The sequence below is a fragment of the Pongo abelii genome, chromosome 5 (assembly GCF_028885655.2).
Source record: "Pongo abelii isolate AG06213 chromosome 5, NHGRI_mPonAbe1-v2.0_pri, whole genome shotgun sequence".
Lineage (NCBI taxonomy): Eukaryota > Metazoa > Chordata > Mammalia > Primates > Hominidae > Pongo > Pongo abelii.
Window position 1 is genome coordinate 42,848,201 of NC_071990.2, and position 27,740 is coordinate 42,875,940.

Consider the following 27,740-nt stretch of genomic DNA (forward strand, 5'->3'; position numbering starts at 1 on the left):
TTTGATTCCACTTTCTATTTTGGTGTAGTATGAGGTTCATATTATTATTAATACCTACTCTTGTTTGAATCCCCAGGAGGGACCAGCTCTGATTCTTTCTGTATACAAGTGATTTCACCATGTCAGTTATTTCTAAAGCCTCTGTAACAAATAGTAATAAACCTTGCTAGCAGAAACAATAAATAAAAAACTTCCCTGGGTGCGGCTGCTCACACCTGTAATCCCAGCACTTTGGGAGGCCGAGGCAGGTGGATCACCTGAAGTCAGGAGTTTGAGACCCGCCTGACCAACATGGAGAAACCCCATCTCTACTAAAAATACAAAATTAGCCAGGCATGGTGGCACATGCCTGTAATCCCAGCTACTCAGGAGGCTGGGGCAGGAGAATCGCTTGAACCCGGGAGGCAGAGGTTGCGGTGAGCCGAGATTGTGCCATTGCACTCCAGCCTGGGCAACAAGAGCGAAACTCTGTCTCAAAAAAAAAAAAAAAAAAAAAAACCTCGATGGGACATATAAAGCAGCCTGTATGAGAAGAGTTATAGGTAAAAGGTGCTATAAAAATTTGAAAAATCTGCTTCTTACTGAGAAGAGGAAATTTACCTTCTTCAAGCTCTAGACCCATCTGTTTTAGGCATCTTTGTCCTTTTTTCTCCATTCTTTTTTTTTTTTTTTGATGGAGTTTTGCTCTGTTGTCCAGGCTGGAGTACAGTGGCATGATCTCGGCTCCCTGCAACCTCCGTCTCCCGGGTTCAAGTGATTCTCCTGCCTCAGCCTCCTAAGTAGCTGGGATTACAGGCATCGCCACCACACTCAACTAACTTTTATATTTTTAGTAGAGATGAGGTTTCACCACATTGGCCAGGCTGGTCTTGAACTCCTGACCTCAGATGATCCACCCACCTCAGCCTCCCAAAGTGCTGGGATTACAGGCATGAGCCACCGTGCCCAGCCAAGCCACCGTGCCTGGCCCCTTTTTTTTCTTTTCTTTTCTTTTTGAGACAGAGTCTCACTCTGTCACTCAGGCTAGAGTGCGGTGGCGCACAATCTCCACTCACTGCAAGCTCTGCCTCCCCGGTTCATGCCATTCTCCTGCCTCAGCCTCCCAAGTAGCAGGGACTACAGGTGCCCTCCACCACGCCCGGCTAATTTTTTGAATTTTTTTTAGTAGAGACGGGGTTTCACTGTGTCAGCCAGGATGGTTTCAATCTCCTGACCTTGTGATCCACCTGCGTCAGCCTCCCAAAGTGCTGGGATTACAGGCGTGAGCCACTGCACCCGGCTGCCCATTCTTTTATTCCACCTCCTCCATTTGTTTTATATCAGTTCCATTAGGCTCATCTTTGGTGTGGGTATGCAAAAATGTTCTGTCTCCATATATATGTGTTTGTGTGTGTGTGTATGTGTATATATATACATTCACATTAATATATACAAACAATATATTTACATATTTTATAAAATATGTATTATATACTTTATAAAATAATTATATATTATATGAATATTAAATACATATTTTATATTTTCCACTACTTTTTATTTTTATGCATTTTGTGTGTGTGTGTGTGTGTGTGTGTGTGTGTGTGTGTGTATTTATTTTCAGGGATCTGCTGATTCCCATCCCATGATGTTGGAACATATTGCTATTTTAATTTGAGAAATGAAAATAATGCTACTTAGCCATTAAACTAAAGAGTTTAGATTTAAGATAAAGCATTAAGATGAAAGATAGTGCAAAACATTTTGCCAGCCTTGACTGAAAATTACCTTGATTAAACATAGCATAAAGTAATACTTTTTTACATTACCCTAGAAATTCAGTGACTCTTTCACTGTTAAGTCTAATGTATGAAGTTCCCTGTTAACATGCATGCACGTCTCACCCTGCTGAGAGAAAGTAGACAAGAGAGTGCTTCTCACAACATCAATGGGCAGTTTTCTGAAAGTCATGAGTTCTCACCTTTAAAACTGTCAAAATCAAGCTCTCTTTTATACCTATAAAACTCAATATTGCTTGCCCTTCCTAGGTAATAGTCCTTTGTGTATTCTAGAAATTGGGGGTTAGTAAGATACGAAGCTATAAAATTGGTTTGATATTAGGTTTTTGAGATCATGGAATACCATTCTAAAATGTTTAGATTTGTTCATTAGGCATTTGAGTGCCATTGAATATTTTGATTGAATTGATTCAATAACTGGGATTATTCTGAACTAAAAATTTTAAGAAGCTTTATTTGGTAGGGTGGTAATGTATAGGATCAAATTCATTGAAGAGAAGCTGAAGCTGGAAGACCAGTCAACTTTTTACTATACTATTTTGAGGGATGGAAGCGGAATGAAAATTAATGTACATGGTTGCCCTTTTTTTCTTTTTTTTTTTTTTTCCTGTTGTTTCTTTCAGGATCCTCTTGTTCATTTATCAGAAGATGTGATAGCAAGAACTTATAACATTTTTGCTATTATGTTTCGGTATGCAGTAGAAATATTAACCTGGGAAAAAGAAAGTGAATTGCCAGCAGATTTAGAGATGGTGTAAGTATAACCTGTTTATTCTTCATGTATGAAGAACTGCTATATTTTAACTTTAACACAGCTAGTATAGGGCATAATCATTTTTTAATAATGAATTTTTAGCAGAACAATAACCTCGATTTTATAGTTTTAAAACATGTGATCCATTTAATTGGTGGAGATTTCTTCCTGTTTGGTTGGCTGGTTGGTTGATTAGTTGGTTTGTAGCCATATTTAAACTTTGTCATAGCTCTAGGACTAGTTTCACGCATAACCAGTTTTCTCTTCTTTGATTGTATGATAAAATGATAGATTAACTTTACAACTTTACTTTTTGTTTTGTTTATTATATGTTAATATCATTACAGGAAATGAACTCTTTGATATAAATGAGGTTTCTGGTTTGAATACATGCTCAAATTCAATTTTAATCATTTTGATTCAAATTTTTAATAAAATGTATTCCACACTGTGCTTTTTTAGTGTACATCTACCATTTTTACTTAAATTATTGACGTTACAAACTTGTGGCCAGGGAGCTGGATTCTGCCACAGACATATTAAGATGAGGGCTTTATTTTCCTTGTTAGTGTGCTTGTCTCAAACAACCTTCTTTCTTACTTAGAAGTAAGACCAAGCTTGTTGGAATTAGTCATAGTTTAGAATGAATACAAGCTGGAATGAGGATCTGAGGGACATTGGTGCCATTTCTTTTTTGCTTTCTCAATTGTGTTTCAGATAAAGTTGTAGGTTTTCTAATAAAATGAGGTGACTATACCTTTTTGGAAATGATGAAAATGACTCAGTACCTCACGATTTTTACTATAGTATTGTTGTCGTATAGTATACTGTACTATACTGTAGTATCCTAGTTCAAATTAATTTCATTTGGGGACAGCATGGCCCCCTAACTGGACTGCCATGTACACTCTTGCCCCTTACAATTCATTCTCTACACTGCATCAAAGTGAACTTTAAGGCAATTCTGATTATATGTCCTATCTCAAATTTTTGGTTGTCCTTAGGATGGCAAAAATCAAAATATATTATATGCTGGCTTGGCACAATGGCTCATGCCTGTGATCTAGCACTTTGGGAGGCCAAGGCAGGTAGATCACTTGAGCCCAGGAGTTGGAGACCAGCCTGGGCAACATAGTAAGACCCCGCCTCTACAAAAAATTAAAAAATTAGCTGGGCAGGGTAGTGCATGCCTGTAGTCCTAGCTATTCATGAGGCTGAGGCAGGAGGATCAGTTGAACCTGGGTGGTTGAGGCTGCAGTGAGCCATGATTGTGCCACTGCACTCCAGCCTGGGCAACAGAGTGAGACCCTATCTCAAAAAAAAAAAACAACAAAAAAAAACCATTATAAACTGTTCAAGATTTCTGTCTCTCTCCAGACCAGACTAGTGTCATACTAATCTCCCCCTTCTTCCTTGTGCTCCATCTCCCAGTATTTACCTTTGCACCTTAGCACCTTTGCTTTCACCTGACTCTAGCCCATGGTTTCTCAACCTTGGCACTATTGGAATTAGGGGCCAGATTAATTTTTTGTTATGGGGGCTGTCTGGTGAATGCAAGATATTTAGCAGCATCCCTGGCTTCTACCCACTAGATGCCAGCAGCACCCCAAGCCCCAGTCTTGACAACCAGAAATGTCTCCAGATGTTGCCAAATGGTCAACTATGAGAGGTGGAGGGGAATTGCCCCCAGTTGAGAGCTACTGATAGCCAATTCTGACTTCGGGTCTCAGATTACTTCTCCAAGAGTTCTGTGAGCTCCCAGGCCTGTTATACCCTGCTCTACCTTCTTTTCTTGATAAAAACCTGTTTACACAGAGTCATATATGCAACATATATTTTCCCCACCAGACAGAGCACAGGACCACAGATGAATTCTTTACAGATATGTGTCTAGTACCTAGCACATTGCATAGGACAAGGTAGTCTCTTAATAAGTCAGCCTGGAGCAAGATAATAAGCAAATAGATAATTAATATATCATTAATATTTTATCCCACAGGGAGAAGAGTGACACCTACTATTGCATGCTGTTCAATGATGAGGTTCACACCTATGAACAAGTTATTTATACTCTTCAGAAAGCTGTTAACTGTACACAAAAAGAAGCTATTGGTTTTGCAACTACAGTAGATCGAGATGTAAGTAATTTTACCGTGTTGATAATAAATTGAATTTTTACTATAGGTAAGTTACTATAGGTAACTGGAGAATTGAGTTAAAGATATATATATCTAGGCTTTTCTTAAAATTTCATTTGTCATGCCTGTAATCCCAGCACTTTGGGAGGCCAAGGCAGGCAGATCACGAGGTCAGGAGTTCGAGACCAGCCTGACTAACATGGTGAAACCCCATCTTTACTAAAAATACAAAAATTAGCCAGGTGTAGTGGCATGCACCGGTAATCCCAGCTACTCAGGAGGCTGAGGCGGGAGAATCGCTTGAACCTGAGAGGCAGACGTTGCAGTGAGCCGAGATTGCACCATTGCACTCGGGCCTGGGCGACAAAGCGAGACTCCATCTCAAAAAAAAAAAAAATTTCATTTGAATATTGGCCCAAATGTATATTGGGTATAACTATAAGCTATTGCCAATAGAAAGTTTAAGAGGACATATAGTTATTAAAATGGAAATTATAGATGCCTAAAAGAATAAATGTTTTGTTCAAGGAAATATTTATTAATGGCTTGGAAAAGTTAGCATAGCTTTGAAGGAAAATTTTAACTTATTTATCAATGAGTAGGATGAACGTTGTAAATATTGAAAATTGATCAGAGTTGTTTCATGCTTAAACATGTTTGTTTACTGGTTTAAAAGTTATTAATACTGAATACAATACTTTTACAGCTTAATTTTAAATATCTTTATAGGGGCGTAGGTCTGTTCGATATGGAGATTTTCAGTATTGTGAGCAAGCAAAATCAGTAATTGTGGTAAGTAATTTAAAAACATGCCTATATTATTTTTTATTAGTTTAAAACTAGCTTCATACTTCAGCATTTATGAACATGTCTTTCTGCTTTCTCGAATGAAAACCAAAAATTATGTTTAAAGATAATGTTTCTTAAATATTGCATTATTGTTTTATCTAGTTTTTTAAAGCTGTGTAGGATTGATATAGAAAATGAGTATTTAGATAAGATATATTCCCATTTCTCCATCAAAGCAGTCTTAGAATGGTTTTTGCTTTTTGTTTTGTTTTTAATTAGTAGAATTTTGTGTTACTTTTTAGAAATTAAAATGGCCTTAAGCACCATGATTATAATGCAAGCAAAGTTGTTTCTCGATACCTTATGGCAAAATATATTCCATATCCTCATAGCAAGTAGTGTATCATCTTTCTAAAAGCAAACTATTCTCCACATTTGGATTTATTTTTAGAAATTAGAATTTATTTTTCACCACTCCATGTAACTGAATTTTATGTAAATATTCTTTTTAAAAAATAATTTTATCTTTTTTTTTTTCCGAATAGTCTCTGTTGCCCAGGCTGGAGTGCAGTGGTGCAATCTCGGCTCACTGCAACTTCCTCTGCCTCCTGGGTTCAAGTGATTCTGCCTCAGCCTTCCAAGTAACTGGGATTACAGGTGCGCACAGCCATGCCCAGCTAATTTTTGTATTTGTAGTAGAGATGGGGTTTCACCATGTTATCCAGGCTGGTCTCAAACTCCTGGGCTCAAGTGATCCACCCACCTCAGACTCCCAAAGTGTTGGGATTACAGGTGTGAGCCACCACACCTCAAATTTCTTTTAAATATATAAAATAGTATGGAGGCCCCTGTATTATTATCATTTTGTTGTTGTTGTTGTTTGAGACAGAGTCTTACTCTGTCACCCAGGCTGGAGTTTAGTGGCACGATCTCCACTCACTGCAACCTCCATCTCCTGGGTTCAAGCAATTCTTGTGCCTCAGCCTCCTGAGTAGCTGGGACTACAGGCATGTGCCATCACTCCCGGCTAATTGTTTTTTTGTTTGTTTTTTGTATTTTTAGTAGAGAAGGGGTTTCCCCCATTATCCTTTCCCCTTCCCTAGCAATAATTACTTTGCTTAATTTACTTTTTTCATTCTTGTGCGTTCCTTTATATTTCATATATTAAATATCCATCAACATTATATAGGGGTCTTTAGACATTTTGTAACAAGATACCTATTGAATGTATTATACTGCAGCTTGCGTTTTCATTTCAGTGTTGTTTTCAGGTTTATCTGTGTTGATAAGCATTGCTGTAGTTCATTCATTTTTTAAACATTGTATAGTATTTCATGATGATTAAACCACAATTTATTTATTCTCCTGTTGATAGACAATTAGGATGTTTTCCGTTTTTTGCTGTGACAAATACTCCTGCTATGGGCATTATTTTGTCTCCTTTTTACATAGATGCAAAAGTTTCCCTACGGTATATACCAAGAAATGGAATTTCTGAGTTTTTAGGGTATGGACATTCTCAGCTTTACTAGATTTTGCCTAGTTCATCTCCAAAACTGTGGTACCAATATACTTTCCCACCAGCAGTATATGAGAGGGCCTATTTCTCCACATCTTTGTTAAAACTATATATTGTCAAATTTTTAAATTTTGCCAATCTGGGCCAGACACTGTGGCTCACACCTGTAATCCTGTAATCCTAGCACTTTGGAAAGCAGAGGCAAGCAGATCGCTTGAGGCCAAGAGTTTGGGACCAGCCTGGGCAACAGAGCAAGACCCCGACTCTACAAAAAAAAATTTAAAAAAATTAGCCAGGCATAATGGTGCACACATGTAGTCCTAGCTACTCAGGAGGCTGAGGTAGAGGGATTGCCTGAGCCCAGGAGTCCAAGGGTATAGTGAGCTTTGATTACACGAGTACACTCTAGCCTGGGTGACAGAACAAGATCTTGTGTTAAGAAAAAAAAAAAAAAAAAAACTTGCCAATCTGATGTGTGTGAAATGGTAGTTCATCAGTTAAATTTGTATTTTCCTTGATTTTTAAGTATCTTATTTTATATTTATTCTATTGGTCATTTAAGTTCTTTTTGGCAAATTTCCTATTCATATTCTTATTTTTTCTGTTGGATTGTCTTTTTCTTACTCATTTAAGTTTGTTCTGGTGCCTTTCATTGAGCAAAAACTTTAAATTTTAATGTAGCAAAATATATATTTTTCTTTATAATTTGTATGTTTTATGTCTTGTTTAAGAAATTCTTCCTTAATGTCTCAACATATTCAATTTAATAATGTATCAGAAACTGTACTTACAGATTATCAAGTAGGGAACAAATAGAAAATGGAAAATGGACAAAGGATATGAAAAGACAGATCATAACAGAAAATCTAGCTGGTCAATATACATGAAGTCAGAGTGATGAAATATCTTGAAGAGATGCAAAGACTGGGAATACATGCTTAACAATAAATTGCTACAGCATTTAGGGAAAACAGTCTAGTAACATGTTAAAGCTTTACCTCACCTAGGAATTTATCTCATAGGAATACAAATACCAGTAAGTGTGTATACAGTGTGTTCAGTACAGTACTGCTTTTTTTGTAGTCACAGAGGACTGGAAACAGAGAAGATGAATGCCCTTCTCTGAAGGATGTTTTAATAAGTCCACACCACAGAATATTATGCAGTCATTAACAGAAAAAAATCAATGAAAGCTAAGATGCACAAAAGCATGGGTAGTATTTGATTTTCATAAGTCAAACTAACAAGTCTTTAGAAATGTGTGTGTAAATATGTGTAAATGGAGAACATATACAAAAACTTACTATGTTAATGTATGTTATAGAGAAGGGATGGAGCAGAGAGTAAAAGGAGGATCCAAAAAAAATTAAAAGGAGTAAACACATTCTTTAAAAAGTGTTGGCCAAGCATGTCGGCTCACTCCTGTAATCTCAGCATTTTGGGAGGCCAAGGCAGGCAGATTGCTTAAACCCAAGAGTTTGAGACCAGCCTAAGCAACATGGCAAAATCCCATTTCTACAAAAAAAAATAACAATAACAAAAAATTAGCCAGGTGTGGTGGCGCACACCTGTAGTCCCAACTATTTGGGAAGCTAAGACGGGAGGTCGAGGCTGCAGTGAGCTGTTATCACGCCATTGCATTCCAGCCTGGGCAACAGAGTGAAACCCTGTTACAAAAAAAAAAAAAAAAGAAAAAAAAAGATGTTGATAGATTTGAATAGACATTTCTCTGGAGCAGATATACAAGCAGCTAAGATACCACCTCACACCTATTAGGATGGCTTCTGTCAAAATAAATAAATAAATAAATAAAAATGGATAGGCAGGCACCTATAGTCTCAGCTACTCTGGAGGCTGAGGCAAGAGGATTGCTTGAGCCCAGGAGTTCAAGGCTGTAATATGTGATCATGGTACCTGTGAATAGCCTCTGCACTCCAACCTGGGCAACATAGCAAGACTCCGTCTCTAAGGGAAAAAAAGTGTTGGCAAGGATATGGAGAAATTAAAACCTTTGTGCACTACTGGTAGGAAGGTAAAATGGTATAGCCACTGTGGAAAACAGTCCAGCAATTCCTCAAAACATTAAAAATAGAATTACCATGTGATCCAGCAATTTTGCTTCTGGGTATATATGCAAAATAATTGAAAACAGGTTTCAAAGAGATATTTTACACCCCTGTTCAAGCACCATAATTCACAATAGGCAAAAGGTAGCAGCAACCCAAGTGTCTGCTAATGAAGGAATGGAGAAACAAAATGTGATATATACATGCAATGGTACATTACTCAGTCTTAAAAAGGAAGGAAGTTCTGATACATGCTACAACATGAATGGATCTTGACAACATTATGCTAAGTGAAATAAGGTGGTAACAAAAAGATAAATACCATATGATTCTACTTATATGACCTACCTAGCATTGTCATATCCATAGAAACAGAAAGAGACAGAATGGTGGTTGCTAGATGCTAGGGGAAGAAAGTAGCAGGGACTTGCTCTGTATTAGGTATTATGTAGAGTTTCACTTTTGCAAGATACAGAGTTCTGGGGACTAGTTTCACAACAGTGTGAATATACTTAACTGTACACATAAAAATGGCTAAGATGAAAGTTTTATATGTATTTTACCATTTTTTTTTTTTTTTTTCTTTTTGAGACGGAGTTTTGCTCTTGTTGCCCAGGTTGGAGTGCAATGGCGCGATCTCAGCTCACCGCAACCTTCGCCTCCCAGGCTGAAGCGATTCTCCTGCCTCAGCCTTCCAAGTAGCTGGGATTACAGGCATGCTCCACCACGCTCAGCTAATTTTTGTATTTTTAGTAGAGACGGGGTTTCACCATGTTGGTGAGGCTGGTCTCGAACTCCTGACCTCAGGTGATCTGCCTGCCTCAGCCTTCCAAAGTGCTGGGATTACAGGTGTGAGCTACCGTGCCCAGCCATGATTTTTTTAAAAAAAAGTTGATAACATGGGCTGGGCGCAGTGGCTCACGCCTGTAATCCCAGCACTTTGGGAGGCTGAGGTGGGGGGATCACGAGGTCAAGAGATTGAGACCATCCTGGCCAACATGGTGAAACCCTGTTTCTACTAAAAATACAAAAATTAGCTGAACGTGGTGGCGCATGCCTGTAGTCCCAGCTACTCGGGAAGCTGAGGCAGGAGAATCACTTGAAACTGGGAGGCAGAGGTTACAGTGAGCAGAGATTGTGCTACTGCACTCCAGCCTGGTGACAGAGCGAGACTCCGTCTCAAAAAAAAAAAAAAAAAAGTTGATAACATGATCACATCTATGCAATAAATTATTTAAATAAGTACATAATTATATTGAGAAATTAGAGACATAAAGCAAGCTAAAACATTTAAATCATTTATTATTGGTACAGCAGATTTTCAAATATAGGACTAAAGATTCAGATTACTGGCCAGGCGCAGTGGCTCACACCTGTAATCCCAGCACTTTGGGAGACCGAGGCAGGTGGATCACTTGAGGTCACGAGTTCAAGACCAGCCTGGCTAACATAGTGAAACCCTGTCTGTACTAAAAATACAACAGTTAGCCAGGCGTCGTGGTGGTGCGTGTCTGTAGTCCCAGCTCCTTGGGAGGCTGAGGGCAGGAGAATCACTTGGACTCAAGAGGCGGAGGTTGTGGTGAGCCGAGATTGCTCCACTGCACTCCAGCCTGGGTGACAGAGCGAGACTCCACCTCAAAAAAAGAAAAAAAAAAAAAAGATTCAGATTACTCATAAACTAGCTGAACCTTCATGGTTTTTTTTGTATGAGTCCTAAGATTTCCTCTAGAAAATTAGGATCTGAATCAAGTAAGGCAAGGAGAATGGTGTTTTTCTTACATCCATGAAAAATTCTCCTATGATGATGATGGTGTGGTTATATTAAGTAAAAATAATAACTTTGTTCTGCCAATAGAATAGCTTTTTAAGTTAATTTTTAAATCTTGCCATTTCTTTTTAAGAGAAATACCATTAGACAGACAAAGCCACTCAAAGTTCAAGTTATGCATTCATCTATCGTCGCACATCAGAATTTTGGTTTGAAACTTTTGTCTTGGCTGGGAAGTATTATTGGATATTCAGGTAGGTTCATAAAAGTTCATGCCAATTGTCTATTAAAAATGAGCTCAATATGCTGTTGCAAAACTGTTTTGGAAAAAATATCAACTGGAATAATTTCCTGCTTTAATTTTACATTTTAAAATACCATTTCAAAATATCTTTATGCATAGAAGAAAACCTATGTTTAACAAATTTGGTCATACTGGATATTTTTTATATGCACACAAAGGATTCTCTATTCAAACAAATTCAGGAAACATTAGTTTAAACAATTGTAAAGGACATTAATATGCTAATGCAATGCAATATACATTTCACAAGCAATTTTTTTTTAAACTTTTTTTAGTGGAGCATTTTGCAGAACTCTTCTACTGAGTAAGCTGGAAAAATGCTGCTGTAAATAAAAACCTAAGTGATTAGCTGTTTAAATGATAAAACACTAATGTTGATTTATGTGTTTTGACTCCTACAACTTTTGGTTACCAATAATTTGCAACTCTGAAAATTTGCAAATTAGAAGTTACCAATTTGTGTTTTAAAAAAAAATTTTTGGCCAGGTGCCATGGCTCATGCCTGTAATCCTAGCACTTTGGGAGGCCAAGGTGGGTGGATAACCTGAGGTCAGGAGTTCAAGACCAGCTTGACCAACATGGCAAAACCTCATCTCTACTAAAAATACAAAAATTAGCCGGGCGTGGTGGCATGCGCCTGTAATCCCAGCTACAGGAGGCTGAGGCAGGAGACTCACTTGAACCCGGGAAGCAGAGGTTGCAGTGAGCCAACATCACGCCACTTCACTCCAGCCTGGGCAAAAGAGTGAAACTCTGTTTCAAAAAAAAAAAATTCCAGAGTCTAGAAATTCGGTCATTTTTTTCTTTATGTAATGGTAAGAATTAAGAATCCTCATATCTGCAGCCAAAAATACAAGCCTGGTGTGTAACACTAAAGGGTAAAACAGGGATAGATATAAGCTGTTATGCTGTTCTTCAGGCAACACTGTGGATAAGTGACATTCAGATGTTTACTGTAAAGAAAAATTTGAATACATTTGTATTGAAGGGCTTTTAGAAAAGAGCATTACTACACAGAACTGAGAGTTGAAAATACAAAGGTGTGGAAGATTAAGAGAACGCGTTTACTTTAAAAGATAATTTAAAAGTTATTTTTCCAGGCTGACACGGTGGCCCACTCCTCTAGTCATAACACTCTGGGAGGCTGAGGTGGGAGGATCCCTCGAGCCCAGGAGTTCATAGACCAGCCTGGGTAATATATAGGGAGACCCCATCTCTATCTAAAAATTTTTTTAAAAGAAAATAAACAAATATCTTTCCAGTTATTTTTCTTAGCCCTATATTCTTTATTTTGGTGTTTTCCATTGTTTACCTGCATGCCAAGTGTTGTGCTACAGTATTAATGGAGAGTATAATGGAAGTAATGTCCTGCTGAAAATTTTTTTTGAGATATTTATCATTAATAATTTATATATTCCTATTTAATACTTACATAGGTCTTCAGCCTTTTAAAGGATTTCTGTTTGACAGCTTTTGTAATTAAAAGTTATTATTTTTTTTTTATTTTGCATGCTTGAAAAAGATGCAAGCATGCTTGCATGCTTGAAAAAGGTGAAAACAGTGATTTAAATTATAAAGTATGGGCCCAGGCACGGTGGCTCATGCCGGTAATCCCAGCAATTTGAGAGGCTAAGGCAAGTGGATCACTTGAGCCCGAGTTCAAGACCAGCCTGGCCAACATGATGTGAAACCCCGTCTGTACTAAAAATACAAAAATTAGCCAGGCGTGGTGGCGCATGCCTGTAATCCCAGGTACTTGGGAGGCTGAGGCACAGGAATTGTGTGAACCCAGGAGGCAGAGGTTGCAGTGAGCCAAGATCACATCACCGCACTGCAGCCTGGGCGACAGAGTGAGACTCTGTCCCCAAAAAAATAAATAAATAAATACATAAATAAATATATATATGTGTGTGTGTATATATATGTATATATATAAAATATATATATACACACATGTACATATATGTGTGTATATGGGTCTATATATATGTATGTATATATGTATGTGCGTGTATATGTGTATATATGTATGTGTATGTGTGTATATGTGTATATGTGTGTATGTATGTATGTGTGTGTATATATGTGTGTATACATGTATATATGTATGTATGTATATATATGTGTGGAACAAATAAGTGTTAAAGCTTTGGTTATTTTAATGCTTATATTAATATTTGAAGAACGTTTCTGAAGTTTACATTTAAAAGGTTGTAGTAATATGTTTTCCAGGGTCCCTCACATGCCAAGTCCGCAATAAGTTTTTGTTTAATGAATGAAGAATTTTTTATGTAACATTAATTAAATGCACTGGTGTATATTATAGTGCAGAAGTCATGCATTCCTCCTTTTAAATGGTAGCACATTTTATATTTCAGTTATGGAATGTATAACACTTTCACTGTAATCTGGTTTAATTAGCATAAGTGCTTAAAGAACAATATTAAGTGGTTTTTTGGATGTTTTTCTCTTTAGTTAAATTCATTAAAGCACAAGAGGTTATTGCCTTTATGATAGGCATATATTTTGACTTTCAGGAGTAATGGTTTGTGATGTGAGATTTGAAATTTATTTCCTTTTTGTTAAAATATTAATAAAACAGTTAATATGTTTGCCTTTTCCAAATAAATTTGACCTTTGAGAAAACATTTAAAACTCTACAGATCCATTTGAACATCTACTAAAATGTCACTTTATTTTAATATTTGAAGTTGCTATCTCATTACTACCTTTCCTTCTATTTAAAGATGGCCTTCGCCGGATTTTATGTCAAGTTGGTTTACAAGAAGGGCCAGATGGTGAAAACTCTTCTCTAGTGGACAGACTGATGCTTAGTGATTCCAAATTATGGAAAGGTGAATCTCTTAACTACTTTTAAGTTGTAGAGGAACCTATATAAGTAATTGGGATGTGAAAGGTTTTTATCATTTGGGAAGATAATTAATACATATATTTGTGCTTTTCAAAATTAGCATTGCAGTCTTAGTCTTTGAAAAATATAGATTTGGTGGGGGAGGGGTCCATGATCCAACTTAAATGGACTTTATATTTTGTTACAGAATTATGTTTAGGAAACTTGGTTTTATAAACAAATTGCAAATATTTTGTGCTAAGGAAAACATGTATTTTGCTCCTTTTTTGAAGGGACAGGATCTCACTCTGTTGCCCAGGCTGGAGTGCAGTGGCATGATCATTGATCACTGCAGCCTCCAACTCTTGGGCTCAAGCAATCCTCCCTTCTTGACCTCCCTAGTAGCTGGGACTACATGTGCATACCACCATGTATGGCTTTCTTTGTTTTTGAGACTTAAAATACAAGCCAGTCTCAGTGGTGTGTGCCTGTAGTGCCAGCTACACAGGAGGCTGAGGCAAGAGGATCACTTGAGCTAGGAGTTTGAGTTCAGCCTGGGCAACAAAGCAAGACCCTATCTCTTTAAAAAAAAAAAAAAAGAAATGCTGTGTTGGCTGGGCGTGGTCGTTCACACTTGTAATGCCAGCACTGTGGGAGGCTGAGGCAGGAGGATTGCATGAGCCCAGGAGTTAAGACCAGCCTGGGCAACACAGCAAGACACTGTCTCAAAAGTAAAAAAAAAAACACAAAAAAAAAAACCCACTGTGGATCACATAAAACTTGAGAAATGTAATTGTTTGGCGTGTCCTTATCTTATACCATGATCTTTTTCTACAAGGTGCTAGGAGTGTATATCATCAGTTGTTCATGAGCAGTCTGCTTATGGATTTGAAATACAAGAAACTGTTTGCTGTTCGATTTGCAAAAGTGAGTGGCTTTTCAATTTTGAAAATAGGTTATATATAGAGTAACTATGCCCATAATTATATGTAGGCTTCAAAAAATTAACATCTAATAGTAACATGTCAATGTGTTGATATTAAATTCTAAGAAACTTTATAAATAATCTTTTCATTCTTTATCAATAGAATAAAATTATAGCAGTGAGACTTCTTGTTCATCACCTCCTATGATAACATGAGTATCTATTATACAATGTTTATGAAATAATAGAGAGTTTAAACCTATGTCATTGTGAATTATGGTATTTTTTCTATTAAAATTCATATAAGGAAACTAATCTCAGTTTAAATGACATATATATGAATATGATTTAATAAATATATTTGTGCATTTTAAAATTAGCATTGCTGTCTTCGTCTTTAAAAAAATAGATTTTTTGGGGGTGGGGGGGTCATGATCCAAATTAAATAGCCTGTATATTTTGTTAGAAAATTATATTTAGAAAACTTTGATTTTATAAATAGATTGCAAATATTTCGTGCTAAGGAAAACATGTATTTTGCTTTTTTTTTTTTTTTTTAAGAAACAAGTTCTCTTCAGAACTCTAGGTTATTGATAAGTTCTCCCTTTTAGCAGCATGTGCATAAGCTAACCACTTATTTTTTTGCATTCACCTGAATTAGGAAGTATATGAGAATCACTTGGAGAGCTCTTTCAAAATACATGTGTTGTGTTCCATTCTCAAATCTACTGAAACAGATTCACCAAGAATGGGGGCCCAAGCATGTATGCTTTGGAAGAGTCATCAGATGATTCTGATATGATGCGGAAGTAATGAAAGTCTGATTTCATCAGAAACAGTGTAATGCTGCTGTGGTTTAGCTCCACCAGCATACAGTGACATCTTGGAAGCTTAGTAGCTGTTACTGCCTATTTGGGCTGGTAAACTGCCATTGTGCTCCAGAAGAAAGAATCAATATTTATACAGGATTCCATAGTTTCCATAGTGAATCAATATCTATACAGGATTCTATTGGTAGAAATCATTCCAGTTATTGTTTTCATAGCAGTGTTATCTTCTTGACTTCTCCAGCACTGACTTTTCATTATAATCCTTAAACATTTGGTCATTGTGGATTAGAGGTGAATCTCCCCCTTGTTGTTTAGAATTACCAGCAGTTGCAGAGAGATTTTATGGAAGATGATCACGAGCGAGCAGTGTCGGTGACTGCTCTATCTGTCCAGTTCTTCACTGCACCTACTCTGGTGAGTAGTGCTTGCCTTTTCTTTGTAACTGATAGCTGGCACTCCTTGCCTTTTTTTGCCTTCTTAATAGAACTATGAGCGTTTGCAGAGTGATTATGTGACAGATGACCACGACAGAGAGTTTTCAGTCGCAGACCTCTCGGTTCAGATATTCACGGTTCCTTCACTTGTAAGTACTGAAAGACTAGAAGAACTTTCTTGTTTTCTATTAACAGAAGCCTTAAAATAGTAGAGAACTAAAGTCTGTATATTCCTGAAAAGAACAGTATTTTATTAATGGGTAATCAGACTTCAAACACCTTCACTATTCTTTTACTAGAATATAACCTTGAATATCAAAGTCATCTGGTGGGGGGGACGTCATTTAAACTTAATTTATACTTTATCTTCAGAGTAAAGGAGAGGGAAACAATCTACAATTTTTCATAGTACTTCCCTGAGATTTTGAACTGATTAGTTCACATTAAGCCGATTGATTTCATAAATTATCCTTGGCATTAGAATTAGACAGCATATTGTACACTGTCTCACAATTCGAGAAGTCCTCCTCCCAACTCCATCCCAAAAGGGGAGATGTAGCTAAGGCAATTGAATCATGATGATTGGGTGGTCTTTTACTGAGCTTCACGAGTTGCGCATAAAGGCATCATTATGTTTTAGCGCTGTATACATAATTAAAATTCATATTTAATTTGTTCAGCAAATTTAAGAAACACCTATTTATTGAGCACAGTTCTAGGCTTTGAGAATGTAACAGTAAACATAACAAATGTGACCCTTCCCTCCCACCATAGTGGGAAAGACTCACATAAATAGTTAATCAGAATCACAATGAAAATTCCGTTGGTTTGAGAGAGAATAACAAGAGACCTGACCTTTTCCCACACTTCAGGGCTTCTCTAAGAAAGGTGCCTTTGTGCAAGGGCATGAGGGAAGGTCCATGCAAAGGGATGAGCAGTTGAGAAAACCTGGAGGAGAAGGGCGGAGCATTACCTCTTGGCAAATAGAGGAAAACCAGGACACTTGAAGATCCTTGAACCTGGAGTGAAATTGTATAGGTTTAAGAGCATTTTATAGTTACTTTATTAATAAGGCATATTAAAAATAACTGAATTTTTCCCCATATTACTTTTATGTTAAAGGATGTATTCTAATACAGTGGAAGCTGACTGGAGTCTGTTTACCCATTAAAGAGCTAGTATGATAGGCCAAATTAAGGATTTTGCATTTGGTCTTAAAAACATGAGAAGGCATTAAAGAGTTTTAAGTGGTATTTACATAATTACATTTGTGATTTTAAAAGATCATGCTGTCTGTAATTTGGAGAACAAATTGGACGGGGGTAAAAGTGAGTATGGGAAACCTAATCAGATGCTAACGCAATGACCCAGGGAAAAATTGATGGTAACTTGAACTGGGACGCTGAAAGTGGATATGAATCATGAGGGATATTTTTAGGTGGTGAAATCTACAGAACTGGCCAAGTGGGTTTGAGGGTTGTTGGACTTGCTGACGAACTGGATGTCGGGTTTGAAGAAGTATAAGGATGATTCGCAAGCATCTGGCTTGCAGCTGAGTAGATGTTGTGCCACTTGCTGAGTGATTAGCATTTGTAAAGAGGGAAAGTGATGCTTTTAGTTTAGTCAGGGTTGAGTTCCAGAAGCCTCTGAGATGACCCTATGTGTATTCATATCTGTGCTTCCCTCCTCCATTGAACCATTTCCATGCCAGTACCACAGTTGTAATAATTATTTATAGCTTAATATTCCATTTTGACATCTTAAATCCCATTTCATTTGATAGCTTAAATCTCCTTTCATTATTATTTTCCAAAATGTTTTTGCTTATTCTTAGGCCTTTTTCAAAAAGACAAAGTAAAATCAGATTGTCAGTTACCAAAAACCACGTTAGAATTTTGACTGAAAAGACCTTGTATTTGTAGATTAATTTAGGAAGCACTGACATCTTTGCAATATTGAATATCGCAACTAGGAATATAATTTGTCCTTGTTTATTCAAATGTTATTTTATGTTCTTAGTAAAAACTTCATAGTTCTCTCGTTATAAACATATATATATATATATATTTTTTTTTTTTTTTTTTTTTTTTTTAGTTCTCGATCTCGGCTGTGCACAGTGGCTCACCTCTGTAATCCTAGCCGAGGCAGGTGGATCACCTGAGGTTAGGAGTCTGAGACCAGCCTGACCAACATGGTGAAACCCCATCTCTACTAAAAATAGAAAAATTAGCCAGGCGTGGTGGTGCACGCCTGAGGCTGAGGCAGAAGAATCACTTGAACCTGAGAGGTGGAGGTTGCAGTGAGCTGAGATTGAGCCGTTGCACTCCAGCCTGGGTGACAGAGCGAGATTCTGTATCCAAAAAAAAAGTTATTGCTCTGTCACTCAGGCTGGAGTGAGGTGGCACGAACACAGTTCACTGCAGCCTTCACCACCTGGACTTAGGCAATCCTCCTGTCTCAGCCTCCCAAGTAGCTGGGACCACAGATGCATGCCACCACACCCAGCTAGTCTTAACATTTTTTAATTAAGCTTATATGTTTTATATTTTTGATGCTGTAGTAAACTTTTTATATTTTTAAACAGGCTATGCTAGTATTTAGGAAAACTACTGATTTTTATATATCCATCTTATATCTATCTGGTCTATCTGGATATATATGTATTCAGATTAAATAGGTTCTACCAAACTCTTTTCCATAATGGTTGAACCAATTCATGCTTCTGTTAATGTATGAAAGTGATAGTTGCTCCACATCCTCACCAACCCTTGGTTTTACCAGTCTTTTAAGATTTTATCTATTCTAGTGGGACATAGTGGTTTCTCATTATGGTTTTAGTTTGCATTCTTCTGGTGATGATGAAGCTGAATTCCTTTTTATATGTTTATTGTCATTTGGATATACTCCTTTGTGAATCCCTGTTAAAGTTGTCCTTTGATTATCTATTGAGTTGTCTGCCTTTTTCTTACTGGTTTGTCAGAGTTTTTCATAGATTCTGCATACATATTCTTTGTTGGATATATATACTACAATTATTTTTTCCACTCTTGTCTTATTTACTTCCTGAATATTAAGTGTCTCCTTTTTTTTTTTTTTTAAAGACAGAGTCTCACTGTCCCCCAGGCTGAAGTGCAGTGGCATGATCTCGGGTCAATGCAACCTCAGCCTACCGAGTAGCTGGGACTACATACGTGCCCAGCTAAGTTTTTGTATTTATAGTAGAGACGGGGTTTCACTATGTTGGCCAGGCTGGTCTCGAAATCCTAGCCTCAAGTGATCCACCTGCCTCAGCCTCTCAAAGTGCTGGGATTACAGGCATGAGCCACCGCACCCAGCCGTGTCTCTTAATGAGCCAGAATTCATAATTATAACGTGTACTAATTTTGTTTGTTTGTTTGTTTTTAAGACGGAGTCTCACTCTGTCACCCAGGCTGTAGTGCAGTGGCGTGATCTCCACTCACTGCAACCTCTGCCTCCCGGATTCAAGCGATTCTCCTGCCTCGGCCTCCTGAGTAGCTGGGACTACAGGCGTGTGTGACCATACCCGGCTAATTTTTTTTTTTTTTTTTTTTTTTGTATTTTTAATAGAGACGGGGTTTCACTATGTTGGACAGACTGGTCTCAAACTCCTGACCTCAGGTGATCCACCGCACCCGGCCGTACTTTTTGTATATTGTTTAAACAATTTTTGTGTATCCCAAGGTCACAAAGATATTCTCCCACGTTTTCTAAAAGCTTGCCTTTCCCATTTAAATTCCCAATCCATCTATAATTCATTTTTGTGTATCTAAGAAGTAAGGTCTTGATTTTTCCCCCTACATAGTTATTCAATTAACCCAGAAGTGTTTATTGAAGATATTTTTTCACCTGTTGCGTTTCAGGAGCACCTTTGTCATAAATCAAGACCTTTATATGTGTGTGTCTGTCTTATCTATCTCTGTGCCCCTGCTACACTGCCTTAATCATAGTAGTTTTGTGAGTCTCAGTATCTGATAGTTAAATCTTCCAGCTTTATTCCTCAGAGTGCCTTGGCCATTCTTCTGTTTGTTTGTTTGTTTGTTTGTTTTTGAGATGGAGTTTCATTGTTGTTGCCCAGGCTAGAGTGCAACGGTGCGATCTGCAACCTCTGCCTCCCGGGTTCAAGCAATTCTCCTGCATCAGCCTCCTAAGTAGCTGGGATTATAGGCATGCACTAACACACCTGGCTAATTTTGTATTTTTAGTAGAGATGGGGTTTTGCCATCTTGGTCAGGCTGGTCTTGAACTCCTGACCTCAGGTGATCCATCCCCCTCAGCCTCCCGAAGTGCTGAGATTACAGGCGTGAGCCACTGCGCCAGGCCAGCCTTGGCCAGTCTTAATCCTTTGTATTTCTATATGAATTTAGATTCAGAATATCAGCTTCCATACACACGAAGAAGCCTTCATATATTTTGATTGAGATTGAAATTAATCTCTCCTTCAGTTTAGGAAGAATTGGTATCTTTATAATATTGAGTCTTCCGCCCTGTGAACTTGATGTATTCCTTCATTCATTTAGTTTGTTTAAAAAATTTATTTCAATACTTTATAGTTTTCATTATAGAGGGCTACCCACTCTTCTTTTTTTTCTTTTTGAGATGGAGTCTTGCTCTGTCACCCAGGCTAGAGCACAGTGGCACAATCTTGGCTCACTGCAACCTCTGCCTCCCAGTTTCAAGCAATTCTCCTTTCTGAGCCTCCCGAGTAGCTAGGATTACAGATACCCGCTGCCACCATGCCTGGCTAATTTTTGTATTTTTAGTAGAGACAGGGTTTCACCATATTGGTCAGGCTGGTGTCGAACTCCTGACCTCAGGTGATCCATCCATCTCAGCGTCCCAAAGTGCTGGGATTACAGGCGTGAGCCACTGCGCCTGGCCCCCATTCTTCTTTTGTTAGATTTATTTCTAGGTGTTTGGTTTGGTTTTGGGGGGAGGGGAGACATTGTTTTTGGGTTTTTTGGTGTTTTTTTTGTTTTTGTTTTTGTTTTTGAGACAGAGCCTTACTCTGTTCCCCATGCTGGAGTGCAGTGGTGCAATCTCAGTTCACTGCAGCCTCCGCCTCCCAGGTTCAAGTGATTCTTCTGCCTCAGCCTCCCAAATAGCTGGGATTACAGGTGTGTGCCACCACACCTGGCTAGTTTTTTTGTATTTTTCATAGAGATGGTGTTTCACCATGTTGGCCAGACTGGTCTCAAACTCCTGACCTCAGGTTGTCTGCCCACCTCAGCCTCCCAAAGTGCTGGGATTACAAGCGTGAGCCACCGCACCTGGCCTGTTTTTGGCTTTTGATTCTATGGGAAATTTTTTTTAACTTTACTTTGTATTTGCTTATAGAAATACATTCATTTGTATATATCAGCCATGTATCCAGCCACTTTTTCCACATTCATTTATTCTAATGGTTTACAGATTTTTTTTTTTTTTTTTTAAGATGGGGTCTGTGTTGCTCAGGCCAGTCTCAAACTCCTGAGCTCAAGCTATCATACTGCCTCAGCATCCCAAAGTGCTGGGATTACAGGCATGAGCCGCTGTGCCCAGCCAGTTTGCAGATTCTTTTGGATTTTTCTGTGTACATAATCGTATCACTTGTCATCCATGAATAACAGCAGTTTTAGTTCTTATTTCAAATATTTATATATTTTATTTCATTTTCTTTATTATACTGGCTGGGACCTCAACTACAGTGTTAAATACAAGTGGTAGATAAAAGCAGAAATCTTTGTCTCATATCTGATCTCAGGGGGAAGCTTTTATTATTTTACCATAAAGTATCATGTTTTGCTTTGGAGTTTTGTTTGCTTGGTTTTTGTTTGATTGTTTGTAGATACTCTTATCAGATTAGAGAAATTTTCTCTATTCCTAGTTTGCTCTAAGGTGGTAGTATTGTTTAAGAGAGGGAGCCTTGTGATATTGCCCAGCCTGCCCTCAAATTCCTGGGCTCAAGCAATCCTCCCATCTCAGTCTCCCAAGTACCTGGAACTACAGGCATGTGCCACTGAGCCCAGCTTGGTTTTTGTTTGTTTGGTTTTTGATTTTTTTTTTGAGACGGAGCCTCACTCTGTCACTCAGGCTGGAGTGCAGTGGTGTGATCTCAGCTCACTACAACCTCCGCCTTCCGGGTTCAAGCAATTCTCCTGCCTCAGCCTCCTGAGTAGCTGGGATTACAGGTGCGCACCACCACGCCCGGCTAATTTTTATAGTTTCACCACATTGGTCAGGCTGGTCTTGAACTCCTGACCTCGTGATCCACCCTCCTCGGCCTCCCCAAGTGCTGGGATTACAGGCGTGAGCCACTGCACCCGGCCAGTTTTTGTTTGTGTTAAATCATGAATATGTGTTTAATTTTCATGAATTCAAGAGAGGCATTGGATGGTATGATCAAGTGGTTTTTTTCTCCCTTTTTCTGTTAATAAGGTTATTTAATTTTTTTTCAAATGTTTTGTTACTTTTGCATTAAGGAAATAAACCAAACTTGGTTGTGATGTATTATCCTTTTTCTATATTGCTTGATTCTATTTGTGCACCCTTATTTGTGAGAGAGATTAAGTGATAATTTTCTTTCCTTGTTATAGCCTTTTGGGGTTTTAGTATTAAGATTAAAGAGGACTCATTAATTAAATTGGCAAGTATATTCTGTTTTCTGGAAAATTTTATGTAAGATAGGTATTGCTCTTTTTTTTGTTTGTTTTATTTGTTTTGTTTTGTTTTGTTTGTTTTTTGAGACCAAGCCTCGCTCTACCACCCAGGCCGGAGTGCAGTGTTGCGATCTCAGCTCACTGCAGCCTCGACTTCCTGTGTGCAAGTGATCCGCCTCAGCCTCCCAAGTAGCTGGGACTACAGGCATGCACTACCACACCTGGCTAATTTTTTTTTTTTTTTAGTGTTTGTTGAGTTGGTGGGGGGGTGTTGCTTTGTTGCCCAGGCTAGTCTTGAACTCCTGACCTCAAGTGATCCTTCCACCTTGGCCTCCCAAAGTGTTGGGATTACAGGTGTGAACCACTTATTCCTTACTGCTTTTGTAATTGCCCAACAGATTCTTCCTGCCCACTGTACAGATAAAATCAATTCACTGAGACCACAGCATTGCAGTACAGAAAGAGTTAAATTGACACGAGGCTGGCCACACCACATAGGAGACAGAGTTTTTACTCAGAATCTCCCCCTGAAGGCTTGGAGGTTAGGGGTTTTCAAGTATAATTTGGTGAGCAGAAAACTAGGGAGTAGGTGATGCTGATTGGTTGAGGAGGGCATCATTAGGGTGTGTGCTGAGTCCACTTGTGGCTGAGGGTCAAAGGACTGGTTGAATCATGGATCACAAGTAATGCAAATTCTGAAAAGGCATCTCAAAAAGGCCACTCTTAGGTTCTACAATAGTGTTGTTATCTATAGGAGTAATTGTGGAAGTTACAAATCTTGTGATTGCTGGTTATCATTTAACTTACATCTTAGCATAATTCAGGCCCCTTTCATCATCTTAACCTTGTGGACTTTGATTAGTTTTATAAAGGCGGTTTCCTTTTGGAAAGGGCTATTATCTTCCTTGCTTTAAGGTTAAACTACAAATTAAATTTCTCCCAAAGTTAGTTTGGCCTACACCCCAGAATGACCAAGGACAGCTTGGAGGTTAGAAGCAAGATGGAGTCAACTATATCAGATTTCTCTTACTGTTATAATTTTGCAAAGGCACTTTACCCACTTAAATATTTGGAAGAATTCTCCAGTGTAACCATTTGGGCCTCAAGATTTCTTTCTGGAAATGATTTTATAGCCAGTTAAAATTTTTAATAGGACTATTCAGATTTTCTGTTTCTTGTTTCCCTTCTAATAACATGTTTTTTCTTGGGAATTTGCTAATTGCATTTAAATTTCCAATTATATTGATTTAAATGACACCTAATATTTGTCTTATTTTCTATTTAATACATTTCAGATCTATAGGTTTTGTAGTATTTTTTGTAATCCTTTTTTAAATTTAAATTTTTCTGTTTTTCTTACCAGTCTTTCTAGAGATGTGTACTTTTTTTTTAGGACAGGGTCTCGCTTTGTCGCCCAAGCTGGAGTGCAGTAGCATGATTTCAGCTCACTGCAATCTCTACCTCCCAGGTTCAAGCAATTCTGGTGTCTCAGCCTCCCAAGTAGCTGGGACTACATGCATGCACCACCACACCAGGCTAATTTTTGTATTTTCAGTAGAGACGGAGTTTTGCTATCTTGGCCAGGCTGGTCTCGAGCTCCTGGCCTCATGTGATCTGCCTACCTCAGCCTCCCAAAGTGCTGGATTACAGACATGAGCCACCATGCCCGGCCTAGAGATGTATGTGTTTATTACTTTTTTCGAAGAACCAACCTTTAGTTGTGTTGATTTATTTTTCCCTCCTTTTTTTTTTTTTTTTTTTTTTTTGAGGTGGAGTCTCGCTCTGTCACCCAGGTTGGAGTGCAGTGGCACGATCTCGGCTCACTGCATGCTCCACCTCCCAGGTTCACGCCATTCTCCTGCCTCAGCCTCCCAAGTAGCTGGGACTACAGGCACCCGCCACCACGCCTGGCTAATTTTTTTGTATTTTTAGTAGAGACGGGGTTTCACCATGTTAGCCAGGATGGTCTCGATCTCCTGACCTCGTGATCCGCCTGCCTCGGCCTCCCAAAGTGCTGGGATTACAGGCGTGAGCCACCATGCGTGGCCTTATTTTTCCCCTTTTATACATTTGCTTTGTTTTATTCTTTCCTTTTTTGTGTTTTCTTTAGATTTTGCCGTTCTTGCATAGTTTCTTTTCTTTCGTGACCACCAAAGTAATTTCTTTATAGATTATTAGATATTTACTTTCAGCCTTTCTTCTTTTCTGATGATTTAAGTCTTAGGTTTCCATCTAAGCATAATTTTAACTTCATCTCACAATCTTGTTATGTGGCAAATGAGGGTTGTTAAGAAAGGTTTGTTTTGCAAGTTCAAATGAACTTAGGTAACAAAGGATGCCCCTTGCCTTCCTGGAAAGTGAGAGGACACTTTACAGAAGGGAAATGTATGCTTTGTTTTTACAGCTTCTCTTGTGTCTGCTATCCTCAGTTGCCTTCACTCAAAATAATCCTTATGCCAAAGTGGCATATTTTGGGGTGGCATATTTGAGTTCTCTTCAGCAGATAGAGTGAGATGGATCACTTTAGTCCAGTCAAGAATGATTTAAATGTCTCCAGGTTGTTTTGACACGACTCAGTCTTACTTCTGCTTCATCCCCACCCCTGACACATAACTCCCTGAGGGTTCTCAATTGAGACCGTGGAGTTCTTCCCTAGAATTCGAGTTCGTTCACTCTATAGGAACTTGTACACTAATCTTGCTTCCTTATATAACTTTAGAATTTTGTAAATGTCTTTAGGGAAAAACTGGAAGAACATTGAACTCAGTTCCCCCTGCTCTTTTTCTTACTGGGATTCTGGCCTCTCCAACACCCTGGGATGGCTATAGTCTCAGCAAGTTTTTCTCCCTAATAATAGCAGTTCTGTACAGATTTTGTAACCACACAATGGGTTATCTTGCTCGCTGCCCAGATAAAGCCGATTTATGAAGATGAGGGAATTGCAATGGAGAAAGAGTTTAGTACACAGAGAGCTGGCTAAGTGGGAGACCAAAGCTTTATTATTACTCAAATCAGCCACCCCAACAATTTAGAGCCTAGGTTTGGAGGGCAGAGGCCTAGGAAATAGGGGATGCTGATTGGTTGGGTCCAGGGTGGAATCACAGGGAATTGAAACTGTCCACTTGTGCTGAGTCCGTTCCTAGGTGGGGGCCATAAGACCAGATAAGCCAGTTTACCAGTCTGGGTGTCTCCAGCAGGTCCTTCAGCATGCAGGGTCTGAAAAATACCTCAAACACCAATCTTAGGTTTTACGATAGTAATGTTATCTGTAGGAGCAAGTGGGGGAGGTTAGTGATCTTGTGGCCTCTGGCTGCATGACTTCTGAGCCATAATTTCTAATCTAGTGGCTAATTTGTTGGTTTTACAAACGCAGTCTGGTTCCCAAGCAAGGAGGGAGTTTGTTTCAGGGACAGTCTATTACCGTCTTTGTTTGTTTTTTTTTTGTATGTTTTGTTTTTTGAGTCAGGGTCTCACTCTGTTGCCCAGGCTAGAGTGCAGTGGTGCAATTGTGGCCCACTGCAGCCTCGACCACCCAAGTTCGAGCCAACCTCCTGCCTCAGTTTCCTGAGTAGCTGGGACTACAAGTGTGCGCCACCACACCTGGCTAAGTTTTTTTTAATCTCTCATTTTTAGTAGAGACAATGTCTTGCTATGTTGCCTGGGCTGGTCTTGAACTCTTGGGCTCAAATGATCCTCCCACCCCAGCCTCCCAAAGTACTAGCATTACAGGCATAAGCCACCACACCCAGCCTTTGTTTTAAAGTCTTTAAAGTCTTTGTTTCAAAGTTAAACTGTAAACCACATTCCTCCCAAAGTTAGTTTGGCCTGCACCCAGGAATGAATAAGGGCAGTTTTGGAGATTAAAGGCAAGATGAAGTCAGTTAGGTCAGATCTCTTTCATTGTCATAATTTTCTCACTGTTACAGTTTTTGCAAAGGTAGCTTTGTTTTTTTCTTGGGATCTTAAATCCCCTCTTACCCCACTCCCAGAATAGACAAATGCTGAGGGAAAAGCAGCTGCAGAATGCTGGCTCACCTCCTTGTGCAGTTCCCTTTCTCCCTGGTTTTATCTCCTGGAGTCCTTGTCTCAGCAGCTCTCTAGGGATTTCAAACTTTTTTTTACTTTTATTAAGGTTTTCTAGTTGTTCTTGATGGAAATGTTGGTCAGCCTCAAGCTACTTCATCATGACTGAAAGCAGAAGAGTACTTTTATAGTTCTTTAAAAAAAAAAAAAAAAAAAAACTCCGTTAATAATTATTATGCACATCCCTGGTTAAAAATAACTTGCCCTAGATATTAGTGGAATGTTTTATAGCAGTAGTACCTTTCGAATCACAATTACCTTACAATTAACACAGTCTTCATTTTTAGTTTGGTCAAGACCTTTGGTCAAGACCCAGTACTGGCTGGGCACAGTGGCTCATGCCTGTAATCCCAGCACTTTGGGAGGCAAAGGTGGAGGTCAGGAGTTCAAGACCAGCCTGGCCAACATGGTGAAATCCTGTCTCTTCTAAAAATACAAAAAATTAGCTGGGCCTGGTGGCAGGTGCTGGTAATCCTAGCTACTCGGGTGGCTGAGACAGGAGAATTGCTTGAATCCATGAGGTGGAGGTTGCACTGAGCCAAGATCATGCCACTGCACTCTAGTCTGAGCGACAGAGTGAGGCTCTGACTCAAAAAAAAAAAAAATAGTGCTTATAATTCAAGTGATTAGAGTATGATAGTTCTAATTTATTAAATATGTGTTCAGTCAGCATTATCCCTGTATGCTATGGCATGTTTAGTTTAAAAGTATAGGCATAGATGATTATTATTATTCAGTTGTAGTTTTCAGAGTCTTACGGGAGAATTTGGCCCATTTTGTATATGCTGTTAAATAGGTAATGAGCCTTGCAATACAAAATTGAATATGAATCATATAAAATGAAT

General features: G+C 38.5%; 1 protein-coding gene across 12 annotated transcripts in view; it reads left to right on the forward strand.

Annotated features, from left to right (window-relative positions):
- Nucleotides 1-27,740, forward strand: part of UBR2 (ubiquitin protein ligase E3 component n-recognin 2) — a 129,001-nt gene that overhangs the window by 37,870 nt on the left and 63,391 nt on the right. For 10 of the 12 annotated variants that reach the window (XR_010140212.1, XM_054557504.2, XM_054557505.2 and 7 more), the window contains 7 exons: nucleotides 2,402-2,532; nucleotides 4,532-4,670; nucleotides 5,400-5,462; nucleotides 10,946-11,066; nucleotides 13,864-13,971; nucleotides 14,806-14,894; nucleotides 16,207-16,305. Coding sequence is in view for 11 of the 12 variants with exons in the window: in XM_054557504.2 (XP_054413479.2) it covers nucleotides 2,402-2,532; nucleotides 4,532-4,670; nucleotides 5,400-5,462; nucleotides 10,946-11,066; nucleotides 13,864-13,971; nucleotides 14,806-14,894; nucleotides 16,207-16,305 (750 nt within the window). In the remaining variant the exon portion in view is untranslated. Of the gene's footprint in view, nucleotides 1-2,401; nucleotides 2,533-4,531; nucleotides 4,671-5,399; nucleotides 5,463-10,945; nucleotides 11,067-13,863; nucleotides 13,972-14,805; nucleotides 14,895-16,037; nucleotides 16,137-16,206; nucleotides 16,306-27,740 lie in introns of all 12 variants that reach the window. The other 2 variants (XM_024248496.3, XM_063724799.1) reach the window with 1 other exon arrangement.